General features: G+C 34.5%; 1 protein-coding gene across 1 annotated transcript; it reads left to right on the top strand.

Annotated features, from left to right (window-relative positions):
* The first annotated feature begins 8,552 nt into the window (after window positions 1-8,552).
* On the top strand, window positions 8,553-12,942 carry LOC123550242 (uncharacterized). Its single transcript, XM_045338672.2, has 2 exons — window positions 8,553-8,878; window positions 9,246-12,942. The coding sequence occupies exon 2, from the start codon at window positions 9,319-9,321 to the stop codon at window positions 12,145-12,147; it is 2,829 nt and encodes a 942-aa protein (XP_045194607.2). The 5' UTR covers window positions 8,553-8,878; window positions 9,246-9,318; the 3' UTR covers window positions 12,148-12,942.
* The last annotated feature ends 341 nt before the right edge of the window (window positions 12,943-13,283 follow it).

Here is a 13,283-nt window from a genome sequence, read left to right as displayed (position 1 = left end):
AATCAATTAATTGCATTCATTCAATTGCAATACCAAATGTGGTAACAACCCAACATGCTTCTAACATGAACACTGTAGCAATGTTTTTTTGTACAACATGAATATGATAACACACCTGTAGAGTGATTTCAGTTATTTCAAAATTGAATTGACGCTCAAAGTAAAATGTGTGTTTGCGGGAGAACATCACTCAGTCTTTAATATTTTAAAAGAAGCTAATAGTCAGGCCTTAATTAATTGCAACAGTCTCAGGAAAAATGTGCAGCCTCGACCGGGACTCGACACTAATTGTTACTACTGACGACATTCCCATTATTATTGTTGTGGTTGTTGTTGTAATTATTATTATTATGATTGTTATCGTTATCATTTCACCGTATTCATACACGTATAGTATTCTGTATGTAACAGGGTAGCTCCTTCAGCAAATACTTCCAATCATTGTACGAGCCATCTGTGTCCACAAATTAGGACGAAAACTTTAATCAAAAAGTTAATTATACAATTGAGGAAAAGTTAAACAGTATGTGCACTGACAGTAATGTAACAGTTAATCCTACTCCTTTGAAGAATACTATTAAATCCTTGCCTAAAGGGAAGGCAAGTGGGGCTGATAAGATTTATTATGAACATTTGATTTACTCAACCGATGTTATTGCCGTTATCCTCGCAAACTTATTTACATATATGTTACGTGTAGGATATGTGCCAGACGCCATGAAAAGAGGGACAATTATCACTCTGTACAAAGGCGGTAAGAAACGCAAAGAGGACCCTGACAGCTATAGGGCTATTACACTGTCGTCTGTTATTTTAAAAATGTTTGAAGTAGTCCTGTTAGATCGATGTAACGAAACTATTAGTTTATCACTGAATCCCCAACAAGGAGGCTTTCGTGAGAAGTTAGGAGTTCTAATGACATCTTTTGTTCTTCGAGAGTGTATTCATTATTCACGAGAAAATGGCTCGAAACTGTTTGTATGCTACCTTGACGGTAAAAAGGCCTTCGACAATGTATGGCATTCTGGACTGTTATTGAAGCTGTATGAACTTGGCATCGATGATACTTCATTGATAGCTTTCAAAGAATTGTATAGAGGCGCTTCAAGTTGTGTAAAGAGCAGAGGTGGATTTACGTCTGAACCCTTCCCTGTTCGTCAAGGTACGCCCCAGGGACGTAAAAGTTCGCCGATATGTTATCTTGTTTATATCAATGAACTGATTAACAAGTTGCAAACGAGTGGTTGTGGAATCTGTATTTGTAATACAAATGTTTCATCGCCAACAGTAGCAGACGACATGGTACTTGTTTCTTTTTCAAGGTCAGGATTGGAACAAATGTTGAAGATATGTCACGAGTACTCTCCACGTTGGCGATATCAGTATAATGCAAACAAGTGCGGAGTAATAATATTCAATGACAAAAGAAGAACCGCTAACGTCACGAACCTACCATTTCCTATAGGTAAAGATCATATCAAAATAGTCCCGTCATACACACACCTTGGTATCACAATGGATAAGGACCTATCATCACACCAGTTGGTAATGGAGTCATGTGACAAATTGAGAGGTACATTTCTATCCATTTGTAACAGTGGGTTTCACCCAAGTACAATGCATCCACTGACACTTAAGACCATCTACAATTCCGTAATATTGCCAAAAGCCCTGTACGGCTGTGAACTTTGGGGAAAATTCTCCAAAACGGATTTACTTGCCTTGGAAAGGTCACACCGTTTTTGTTTAAAGTCAACCCAACTTTTGAAATGTAACTCTAGCACAGACTTTGCAATATCTGCGATAAATTTGAATTCTGTGGAAGCAATCATTGATAAAAGAAAACTGACATTCTTTGGACAGTTATGTAGACTCCCATGTAACTACCTTGCTAAAGAGTTGTTTGTAAACAGACTATTTAGGTATTTGAGTTTAGACAAACAAATGAAAGGTTTTATTCCTGATGCTTACCAGCTAATACATAAATACAACCTACAGACTGTCCTAGAAAAGTTTATGTCCACGGGCACATTTCCATCTCGGTACGCTTGGAAAAATATGTTAAATACACAGGTGTTTGCGCAAGAAAGAGCTGTCATAATAAACAACATTAGACAACGTTCTTTGTTTTGGGATCTAAATGATCTATTAAAGGTGAATAAATGCTGTAGCCTGTGGGAATTATCAAGAAATGTGCCAAAGTTAGCCCCCTTGTGTAGAACTCTAGTAGCAGCTATTAGCCAGTGGCTTTCTAGGAAATATTTGATAGTATGTAAAGTCTGCAAATACCAAGTTGAAGATGAACTAGAACACTTAATATGTCACTGTCATTTGAATCGTCAAGAGAAGTTATGGAAGGCAGTGCTTCTTGATTGTGGTTTTGCTGGAATGATTGAACTTATGAGATTAAGACCAAATGATCAGTGTGCGCTCCTTTTGAAAATAGCCTCTGTATGTAATGGTTATAACCTAGGAAACTATAATGTTGCAAAAAACCTCTGTAAAATATTGAAAATGTAATTAATACATATCAAAAATAACGACCTCTATCTATTTAAAGATAGTTTACAGGTGTATCATACTACAAGTATGTATTTTAAAATGATGTCACTAAAATAAAAATGTAATAAGATAAACATGCTCCAATTATAGTCCCATATGCCATTCTTGGTTAGTAACAGCTCAAGATTGACTATATATGGTATTTTTTGTTGCTATTGCTGCTATTTCTACATTCTGCGTTAACTGCACATTTCTCTTATCATTTCGTTTCGGATAAGGTGGACTTGGTTCGATATTTACAACGCATGTATAAGAGATGTGTGATTAATTCAGGCATTGTACTAATGTATGGTTGGAATAATTTAGAAAATAATATTTGTTCCATTTCTCTTATAATAATGAGTGACATATTGAGTTTGTATATGATTATATAAACGAATTTGATGAATGTATATATGTACATATAATTCTTGTAATGTATATATTTGTATATATGTTGTGCTCTCCACAATTGGGGGAAATAAAGATATCTATCTATCTATCTATCTATCTAACTCATCAAAACATTAAACAGTGTAATCGTGATGTTAATCACTAGGAAATTCACAAATGATTTTGTGTCATCAATGGTAATTTAAAGGGCAGTTTAATATGATCTGTTCCGCATAGTTGATCATATTATCTATACACATGGTTGACCTACTGCATGTTCCTTATCTAAAGAAGAGTCTAACAATGCTTCAAGATTCCAGTCTGCTGACAGTTTCACAGATTCACTGCTCTTTACATATGAATAATAATGTATGCAATTGTACAGGGAAGAACCAGCCTTAACAGATACGACGGAATTCAAACTCTACGACGCAACGTCATTAATTAATGTGGCGTCATTAATGGCTGATATCGAAAATATTGACGGATATTTCATTTCAATCAAACATAGCTGAAAAAAGCAGCATATAACAACTATAATTTCATCAATTCGATAAATTCAAAGTATATTGCTGTTATTTTGGATTTTTTGAATTATGTTACCTTTAGTTTAATTGTTACTTTATTGTAATCATCACGACTAAATGAGTTTACTTTCGATTATTACCGTTGTTATGATTTATTATAATGTAATAATCATTAAACGTTGTGCACAAATGTCATTCAAATCTGTCAAAATTTAGCAGAGATAAAACAAAATCCAGATGGAGTTAGAAAAATAGTTATATATATATCGAGGACTGTCCAAATTTTTTTTATCGTAATGCGATGAATTTAAAGTACAAATTGCAACAGTTTTCCGTTCAACCCACCATATGGTGAAATGGTAATGTAAAGACTTTCTCAGTAAATACGTCATCAAACGAATATAGTTTGCATGACGAATGCATCAAATAGCTACAGTTGTGTTCAATTGCAGTACTGGGATTCTTAGCAAAACGATTACTACTGGTTGTTCCGGGGACTGACGTACAACTCAGTGAAATCATGGTATTGACTACTGAGAGGAAAAGAAAAAGACTTCGTAGCTAACAAACAAGAGATTAATAATCATGCTACAGTGGTGGACAGTGAGGATCCAAGCATTGAAACGCACCATAAGGTAATGCCTATGTATTGATTGTCACAATAACTGAAGAATGCGCTGGAAGAAAGAATACAGCTTTATCCGAAGGACACAACACATGCTAGCTCTTCTGTGCCATTTTATGCAGATGGTCAATGTTTATTTCTGTCTTATAACAAGACCAAAAACAAAACAAGCAATTGGTTGTTTGGAACTTTTGCATGATTGCTGGCTATGACACACCATTTAAGATATAAACATAGAAATGGTAAAGGTGCAGTATTTGAGCTTTTTCATCGAAGAAGAATCTAAATCTATATCAAAAGAAGGCAATATAAATTCCGGTGAAGTAACGCTAGTTAGGAACTTGACTAGTCTAAGTGTTTGTAGTTGTAAAAAATTCCATTTTTATAGACACTAATAGTCCGCCACAAGTTCTGGATGCTGTAAAAGTCCACAGTTTGTCGGAATAGCTTTCATATTCAAGAGCGAACTGTTATCTGACCTAGAAACAGACAATGCATAAAGTATTATAAATATGTTACAAAATAAATAAAAAAATGTGTCCAAATATAATGCTTTTCCTGACAGACTACTAATAATGCTATTTGTAAATGATACTTAAAAACTTTTTTTTCAAATCCTTTCGCATATGTATAGCTTGAACATATAAATAAAGTGACTGGGGATAAAAAAAAATCCAGAAAATCGAATGAAATGAGTTTTAGTTTGTATCTACATGTATAAGAAGGACTGATTTATTTTCATTTTAAACACGTTGAGAGGAAGTTGATCTTTAAAATGAAGGCAAATGGAAATTAGAGAATGCAAAAACACTGAAATGTCACAATCTGTTCAAGATATGTTTTAGAAATATGTTCGATTTTAAAGCTAAGACCATCAGTAAAACCCATTTTTAAAAAAGTCACAAAATACACATAAAAGTAGTGCTATTACAAAACGTGCAAGTATCATTATACAATGATACAGAGGTACGAAAACTAACATTTTACTCATATGTGGTCAGATATCAAAACAAATTTATGTTTATTCCAAAGATAGGAGAAGATAATGAAATTAATTTGTTTTTGAGAAACTATTCTTGTCTTATAATGAAATTGGCTCGTTTGTAAGTTGTACCCATTTACTTTCCAGCACGCAATCCTATACGGGCCCCCTTTGGGATGTATCTTAGCAAATGTACCATATGTGCCCCATATGGAACCTATATTGTAAGTATTTGCCCACATTGGACCCATATGAGACCCTTATACAATGTCTCAGTGATGTGATATACAGTTGTATTGATTTTAATCATCATATAAGTATTATCACTAGAACAAAAATCGTTCTTGTACTGTTTGAATTTTAATACATTTCTTTGGTTAAAAAAATATGTTTCCCAGAAGGTTCCCACAAGGGACCCATATTTGCTATCGTGACTGTTCGAACAGTATATGTACATATATTCTTATTTTTTATCATTCTTATTTTTTGTCTTCATTTAGAATAAGTTCAAAAATACTGTAATGATGTGACAAATATTATAACTTGTTACAACATACGCCGAATTTTACAACAATGAGAAACTAAAAAAATAGACCTTGCGAGAATATTTGAATTGAAATTTTGAATAGGATAGCAATATAGCTGTTGTGGGTAATTATTTCTACAAGAAAGCCAGAAAAGTTCACAGTTCTTGAGCAGGTTAAACAGTTTTGATTATTATGAATAGCTAAATGCATTGGCTTTTTAGCTCACCTGAGCACGAAGTGCTCAAAGGTGAGCTTTTATGATCGCCCTGTGTCCGTCGTCGCCCGTCCGTCCGTCGTCCGTCGTCAACAGTTTGACTGTTAACACTCTAGAGGTCACAATTATACGAGTTGTATATTGGGTTATCTGGAGCCAAAAACTAGGTAAAAAACTAGGTCACCAGGTCAAATCAAAGGCACTCTAGAGGTCACAATTTTAGCCCAATCTTAATGAAACTTGGTCAGAATGTTACCCTCAAGAAAATCTTGGATGAGTTTGATATTGGGTCATCTGGGGTCAAAAACTAGGTTACAAGGTCAAATCAAAGGAAAAGCTTGTTAACATTCTAGAGATCACAATTTTGGCCCAATCTTAATGAAACTTGGTCAGATTGTTACCCTCAATAAAATCTTGAATGGGTTTGATATTGGGTCAACTGGGATTAAAAACTAAGTCACCAGGTCAAATCAAAGGAAAAGCTTGTTAACACTCTAGAGGTCACAATTTTGGCCCAATCTTAATGAAACTTGGTCAGAATGTTACCCTTAATAAAATCTTAGAAGAATTTGATATTGGGTTATCTGGGGTCAAAAACTAGGTCACCAGGTTAGATCAAAGGAAAAGCTTTTTAACACTATAGGGGTCACAATTTTGGCCCAATCTTAAAGAAACTTTGTCAAAATCTTACCCTCAATAAAATCTTGGAAGAATTTGATATTGGGTCATCTGGGGTCAAAAACTAGGTCACCATATCAAATCAAAGGAAAAGCTTGTTAACACTCCAGAGGTCATAGTTTTGGCCCAATCTTAATGAAACTTGGTCAGAATGTTACCCTTGATAAAATCTTGGAAGAGTTTGATATTGGGTCATCTGGGGTCAAAAACTAGGTCACCAGGTCAAATCGAAGGAAAGCTTGTTAACACTCCAGAAGTCACAATTTTTGTCCAATCTTAATGAAACTTGGTCAGAATGTTACCTTCAATAAAATCTTGACCGATCGATTTAGATATTTGGTCATCTAAGGACAAAAATCAGGTCACTGGGTAAAATCAAAGGAAAAGCTTGTTAAAACTGTAGAGGCCACATTTATGATTGTATCTTCATAGATCTTAGTCAGAATGTTAATCTTAATAGTCTCAAGGTCCAGTTTGAATCTGGGTCATGTAGGATCAAAAACTAGGTCACCAGGTCAAATCAAAGGAAAAGCTAGATAACACTGTAGAGGCCACATTTATGACCATATCTAAATGAAACTTAGTCAGCTTGTTGATCTTGATGCTCTATATGTCAAGTTCAAATATCTGGGGTAGATAGGGTCAAAACTAGGTCACTGGGTCAAATCAAAGGAAAAACCTATTAAAACTCTAGAGGCCACATTTATGACTGTATCTTCATGAAACTTAGTCAGAATGTTAATCTTGATGATCTTTAAGTTAGGTTCTAATCTGGGTCATCTGGGGTCAAAAACTAGGTCACCGGGTCAGATCAAAGGAAAAGCTAGTTAACACTTTAGAGACCACATTTATGACCATATCTTAATGAAACTTGATCAGAATGTTTATCTCGATGATCTTTAGGTCAATAGGTCAGGTGAGCGATTCACGACCCTCTTGTTTCCTTTTAAATCTAGGTACCAACTTTGATAAATGCATTCCATGACCCTTGTGAGCAAGCCGATATGTGGTCCATATGGCCGTGTCTGGGCTATGTCTAAGCAAAATACCATCTATGTCCAAAGCCTAAAAGGGCATTTCTTTTTACTTTCATTGCATTTTAATACCTTTTTACTTGTTTTAACTTCTATAGAAATCTTTCTCTCGGATGGGCACCATCTTTCGAATTTTGTACAGTTTTGTCATTTATTATCTTAAAAATATGAAAAATGCTTGCAAATAGATCATGTATTTTGAAAATAGTGATACTCTGTTTTATCAACATGTGCTCAGACTGACATTACTTTTTCTACCTTACAGAATGACAGTATATCTATGAGGTGTGATAGACCAGGAGAATAAAACGTGATCCCGAAACAACAACATTGACAGCTACCAATGTGTACAGAACCTGTTGAAAATATCAAACCAAAAGAGGACCCAGACAGTCCCAGAATGGCCCTAAACAGTCCATAGTGTATACGATATGTGGCCTAGTAAGACCTATATGGGATATAGGATCTGGGACCCAGAAGGAGCCCACCACATGGGACCTACTTAAATCCCGGTTACAAATACCAGCTGGGACCATAATTTAGTTGACCCATCCTGAGCCAAGATACAAAGCAATATGGGGCCATACAAGCCCAATATGAGACGCTGCCTGTTTTTTGTGATTTTTAAAAATTGAGCTGATGCCGTAGAATAAATAAAATGATATAACAGCATAACTCGATTTTGTTGAAATTTTTCAAATGTGTTCTTAACATATTTTCTGCATATGTGACAAATTGCAAACATATACTATAAGAAATATGAAAGGTATTGATAGATACATCGAGGGCGTTAAGTGTATTGTTCAACCAATCATAACTTTTGTTGACAGTCATGCAAGGTCAAAGAAATATGTATAAAACAAAACATTCTTTCTGTGTCAATTTTCTACGGTTGGTTCTGTATGATGTTATATACTAAAATAATTTGTGTGAACACACCTTTAAACAGGTGGTACCATCTTTGAGTCATTTTAATGATTTGGGGTTTTCTCTCACAGTGACAAATGTACAAAAGGATACCCCTTAGTGTTTACCTGTCTTGAAGAAAGTGGTTTGTTTATGGGTGCTTATCGTGATAAAAAACAAAATGATGTATTACCATTTAAACAAACTCATAAAATTGTCAGATAAATTTTATTGTTGATATCACAACGAAAGAGGAAGTTCATACAATTTTGTCCAATTATAATATAAATCAAGTCATGACAAGTTCTATTTATGATAAGATCGTTGATCGAATGTAATCAATGGAATGTTGAAACGATATTTGATATTGCGTGTTTATTTATTGATTGACATTCGTTCCAAATGTTGTTCCGATTGACGATATATCTTATAACTTTGATGAAATTAACAGGTATTTATTTGTTTTGTTTACATTTCTTGTCTTTTTTCCCTCTCAATGCTTAATTTACATGTAACGATATTCTAGTAGTATATGTTTAACTGTTAAATAGCAGTATAGCAATAATAGCAGTATATAGGCCTAACTATATCTACTCATATGTGATAGTAACAAGTAACCGTACTTTGACAATATTTCTGCTCTTCTTTGGTTGATTAATAATTAGCAACAATTGTATTTACTGTTGATTGTAATCGCTTAAAACAGTCTGTTACTTTACTTTTTCAGTTGGGCTGGGGACTTTACAGGTTACGTAAATACACATTGGAAAACCATTTTTTATACTATTTTTAACTGTTCTTTTTTTCTTTTCTGACAGAGTCAGCAGTTGTCTACAGATATGAGGTGCAGTAAGTTATATTTAGACGTATCATTTTAATTAATGTTCAAGAATGAGCAAATCACGAAGGAAAGGATATTTAGACGAAACTTTACCATGTTCCGAAGACATTAGCGTCCCACCGGAAGTTATCGATCTACAGATGGAGTACGCCCGTACTGATCAAGGCGATGTTCTTCAAACTGATAAAACAGACTCAATGCCAACTGACAACAAAAAAGAAAGAATACGAAATCGTTCTGAAAGAAGAAATAGATTTAGAGAACAGAGCAACAACAGCAGAAATAAGAGTGAAAGATCTGAGAAACTCGTAATCTCTTCTGAACACGAATGTTTGACTTATGAATCATTTTCTACTCCTCGCAAGAGCAAACATGAGCATTATAAATTGTCTTCAACTGGAGCTTCTATCAAAGGAACCCCAGTAGATAAGAAAATTGTGAAAGATGAAAACAAAAATTTAAGCTTATCGTTGCCTTCAAAGGGGATTAAATCAGAATTCAAGCGAGGTAGTATAAACACAAACGATGAAAAAATAAAGAGACCGCCCAGAAGAAAAAGTGAACCAACACAAGAAGTTGTAGAAAAGATAGAGCCTGGAGCAGCTGGAGACGTTGTAAAAGTAAGATCGAAATCTCTGCTCATGAATAAACCAAATTTGACAAAGGTTGGAAACAATAGCAGCAGAGAAAAAAGTGAAAACAAACATAAACCTTTACTTACAAGTTCATTACAGTCAGAACTGTCAGTTGAAAGTATAACAAGTAAAAAAGGAAGCGAAAGTTTAGCGGCCGGGAGAGTTGACAGCACATTAAAAGAACTCTCTGTTTCTCTGGTTAACGACAATAAATCAAAGACAGGACTGAGCAACAAGATAGTCAAAAGGAGAAACAGAGAAAACCCAGACCCTGTGTCAGTTTCACTTCCCTCTAATAGCTCCGATACCCCTATTACAACTAGAAGTGAAAATGAGACCGGTCAAGAACCGCAAACAAACTCTCCCACTGAAACTAAAACAGCAGCATTTGAATTTCCGTCACATCGTTTTTCTGAAGAACGCAAACTTGAAACAGGTGAAACACATGACGATGCGATGTTTGCCTCTGAATCATACGACTCAGCATGCTCTAAATGTCAAATGAGTGGTAAAAGTACACCTGCCACTTCTTATTGTTACAACTGTGGACGTTACTTGTGTGAACGTTGCTTAAACCGCCATAATCGTGACAAAACAAAGATGAATCATAATATTCTGCATGGGAGTGATATACCAGGCTCTTTCACTATTAAACAAAGTAAAAATGAAAGAAAAACTAATGAAAGGTGTATTCATCATCCAAACAGAAATATAAAGTGTTTTTGCATTGATCACAGTTGTTTATGTTGTACAGAGTGCAAGTCAGGCGATCACGCAGCATGTAAAATGCAACATTTGGAACATCTTTTAATCAATGTAGCAGATGTGCGAAAACTGAAACATCAGACTTCTGAAGAAAGTAAACTAAAACTTAACCTATTACTGCAACTCCACAGAACACTGAAATCAAATAAGGAGAGACTGGTCGGAGAAAATGATTCTGTTATAGAAGAAGTTAAAAACAAAACTTCGAACATGATTGAACATATAAAGAAACTTGAAAATGACTTTATTGTACATGTAAGCAAAACGTTCAGTGAAGAACAGTCTGCATTAGATAAAGATATTGAAACATGTGAAAATAATATAAAAGAGGTATCAGAAGATATCCAATATTTAAGTGAACCCAAAGTCACAAAAGAATCAACAATAAAAACAATAGAAAAAGTAAAACAAATTGAAATGAACAACCATACACAACGCATAGAAAATCAACTAAAAAATGAAGCTTACAAAGTGAAAACACACGTATTTGAAGCGGATATGGACCTGTATAAAAGAATTACCGAAGCTACTTCGTTAGGAGAGTTTATAGTAACATCTCACATGGACAAGAGTTCCTGTATGCTGGAAGACGAACCATTGGGCGAACCAGTTCCAAAATTTGTCAGTGAATTAAAAAGCATTTCAGGCTGGACTGATGGTGATTTTGATGCTCAAACCTGTTTTACGGCTGTTGAGTTACTCGAGGATGACACAATCCTGGTATCAGACAAAACAAACATGAAACTAAAGTGGTTTGATTCCGACTTGTTTTCATTGATAAAGTCAATAAAGGTACATTCAGAACCTTGGGGAATTACAAGGCTTGACGCAAATAAGTATATAGTGACTCTTCCAGATGAGCAAGCATACCGGGAGGTAGAGCTTGTTAACGGGGATATGAAACTCGGACGGAAAGTAAATGTAGGAATAGAGTGTACTTGTGTAGTTCAAACTGAAAACCATTTACTGTTTGCCGGCATTGACGAAGATCAGCCAAAATTTCTTTTGACAGATCTCAACTGTACAATCAAACAACATGTATTTACTGAAAAATTACATCTCTTTAAAAGACCTAATCATCTTCTCAAATCATCGTATAACCCCAATGTGATATTTGTAAGTGACGTAGATACAGGAGTGTTTGCTATAGATGTAGAAAAAAGGAATATTATATTCCACTACAAAGACAAGTCTCTAAGGTGTCCTATGGGAATGACTATGATAGATAATGTAAATGAGAAGGCGCATCTGTATGTATGTAGTCAGCAAACACATAGCTTACACTGCATTTCGAAGGAAGGTCAGTTTTTGTTTTCTGTGCCTATGGATACTAATGTTGATATGAGGACGCCGCAGTGCATTTGTCATCTATCAAATTTAAATGAATTTCTCCTAACTACTAGCAATAGCTATAGCTTTGTAAGGTTCAAGCTGAACAAAAAGGAAAATTCTTCATCTACATGTGAAAGATTAACATGACATATTTTAGGGGTGTAGCTTGGAATTCAAGCTAAGCACAATAAACAACGTTAAGGTGAAGTTCTTTTGTCTTTTATAATGAGTGTAACTTTGCAAGATTCAATCTAAACACAGAGGAAAAATTGTCATTTACATGTTAGCTGACAATAGCTTTACACGAGTATCTATCTATCCATCCATCCGTCCATCCGTCTATCAATCAATCGAAATAGCATTGTAAGATAAACTTTTCCTAACTCATGTATTTGATATTCAGCTATCCTGTAGGTAGATGCGCGATCTCCTCATTTGTTCCTCAATAACTGGTTAAAGTGTCAGTCGCCAGCTATTGCTAAACTCATTCTATTTACAATGTGTTTATATAAACAAGTGTTTATGTCCTTTTTATTCTTTAGTTCTAATTTAGGTATAAAACACAAAAATGTAACAAAAGAAAAAAACATATTCTCATTTAATACAGTCAATAGTAAACAATATCAAGAAAAGAATAACACAACTTTATTACAATCAAATGTATACATTTCTTTTTCTAGATAGATAGATAGATTTATTTCAGCAAACGATAACATTTACATGATTATTAACCACAATATAGAATAAAATCGTAGAATGAAGAATTAAGCCGGAACTATGATACACATGTGTACTTAATATCATATCTGGATATTGAAATTTGTAAGAGCAATAAGTGTTATGCACAGTGTTATTCTTTCGGTTTATCGCCGGGGTGTTATTCATTTACACGTTATTCATGTCTACTTTTTGTTTTATAATAAATATGTCATAGAAAAGGTGTATTCTATTTCAGAGCACAGTTAAGGGTAACTCATCGGTACGAAGAGATAGAAGTGTTACTTGATTACGTGAAAAATCTACTCCATATTAAAGAAAAACATTCTTAGCCTATTTCACAGTGCACAGGAGTAATCCGTCGGTTACCAAAGAAAGAGAATGGTTACCAGTTTGCTTAAAAAATCGATCCCATTGTACATAAAAAGGTCATAGGCAATACACATATCATTTTTATAGGCTGGTTATCAAAGATGTAAGAAGTAAGTGCCCGGTTACCAAAGGTATGTAGGAGTTACAAATACATCAGCTTGTTATGACCATGACATTTACATTTTAGAAGTGTA

The sequence above is a fragment of the Mercenaria mercenaria genome, chromosome 6 (genome assembly GCF_021730395.1).
Source record: "Mercenaria mercenaria strain notata chromosome 6, MADL_Memer_1, whole genome shotgun sequence".
Taxonomy (NCBI): domain Eukaryota; kingdom Metazoa; phylum Mollusca; class Bivalvia; order Venerida; family Veneridae; genus Mercenaria; species Mercenaria mercenaria.
The sequence above is the reverse complement of the archived record's forward strand: the minus strand, read 5'-3'. Positions and strand labels throughout refer to the sequence as shown.

Coding starts and splice junctions, on each gene's coding strand:
- LOC123550242 (XM_045338672.2), top strand. CDS start 9,319: ATGAGCAAATCACGAAGGAAAGGATATTTAGACGAAACTTTACCATGT.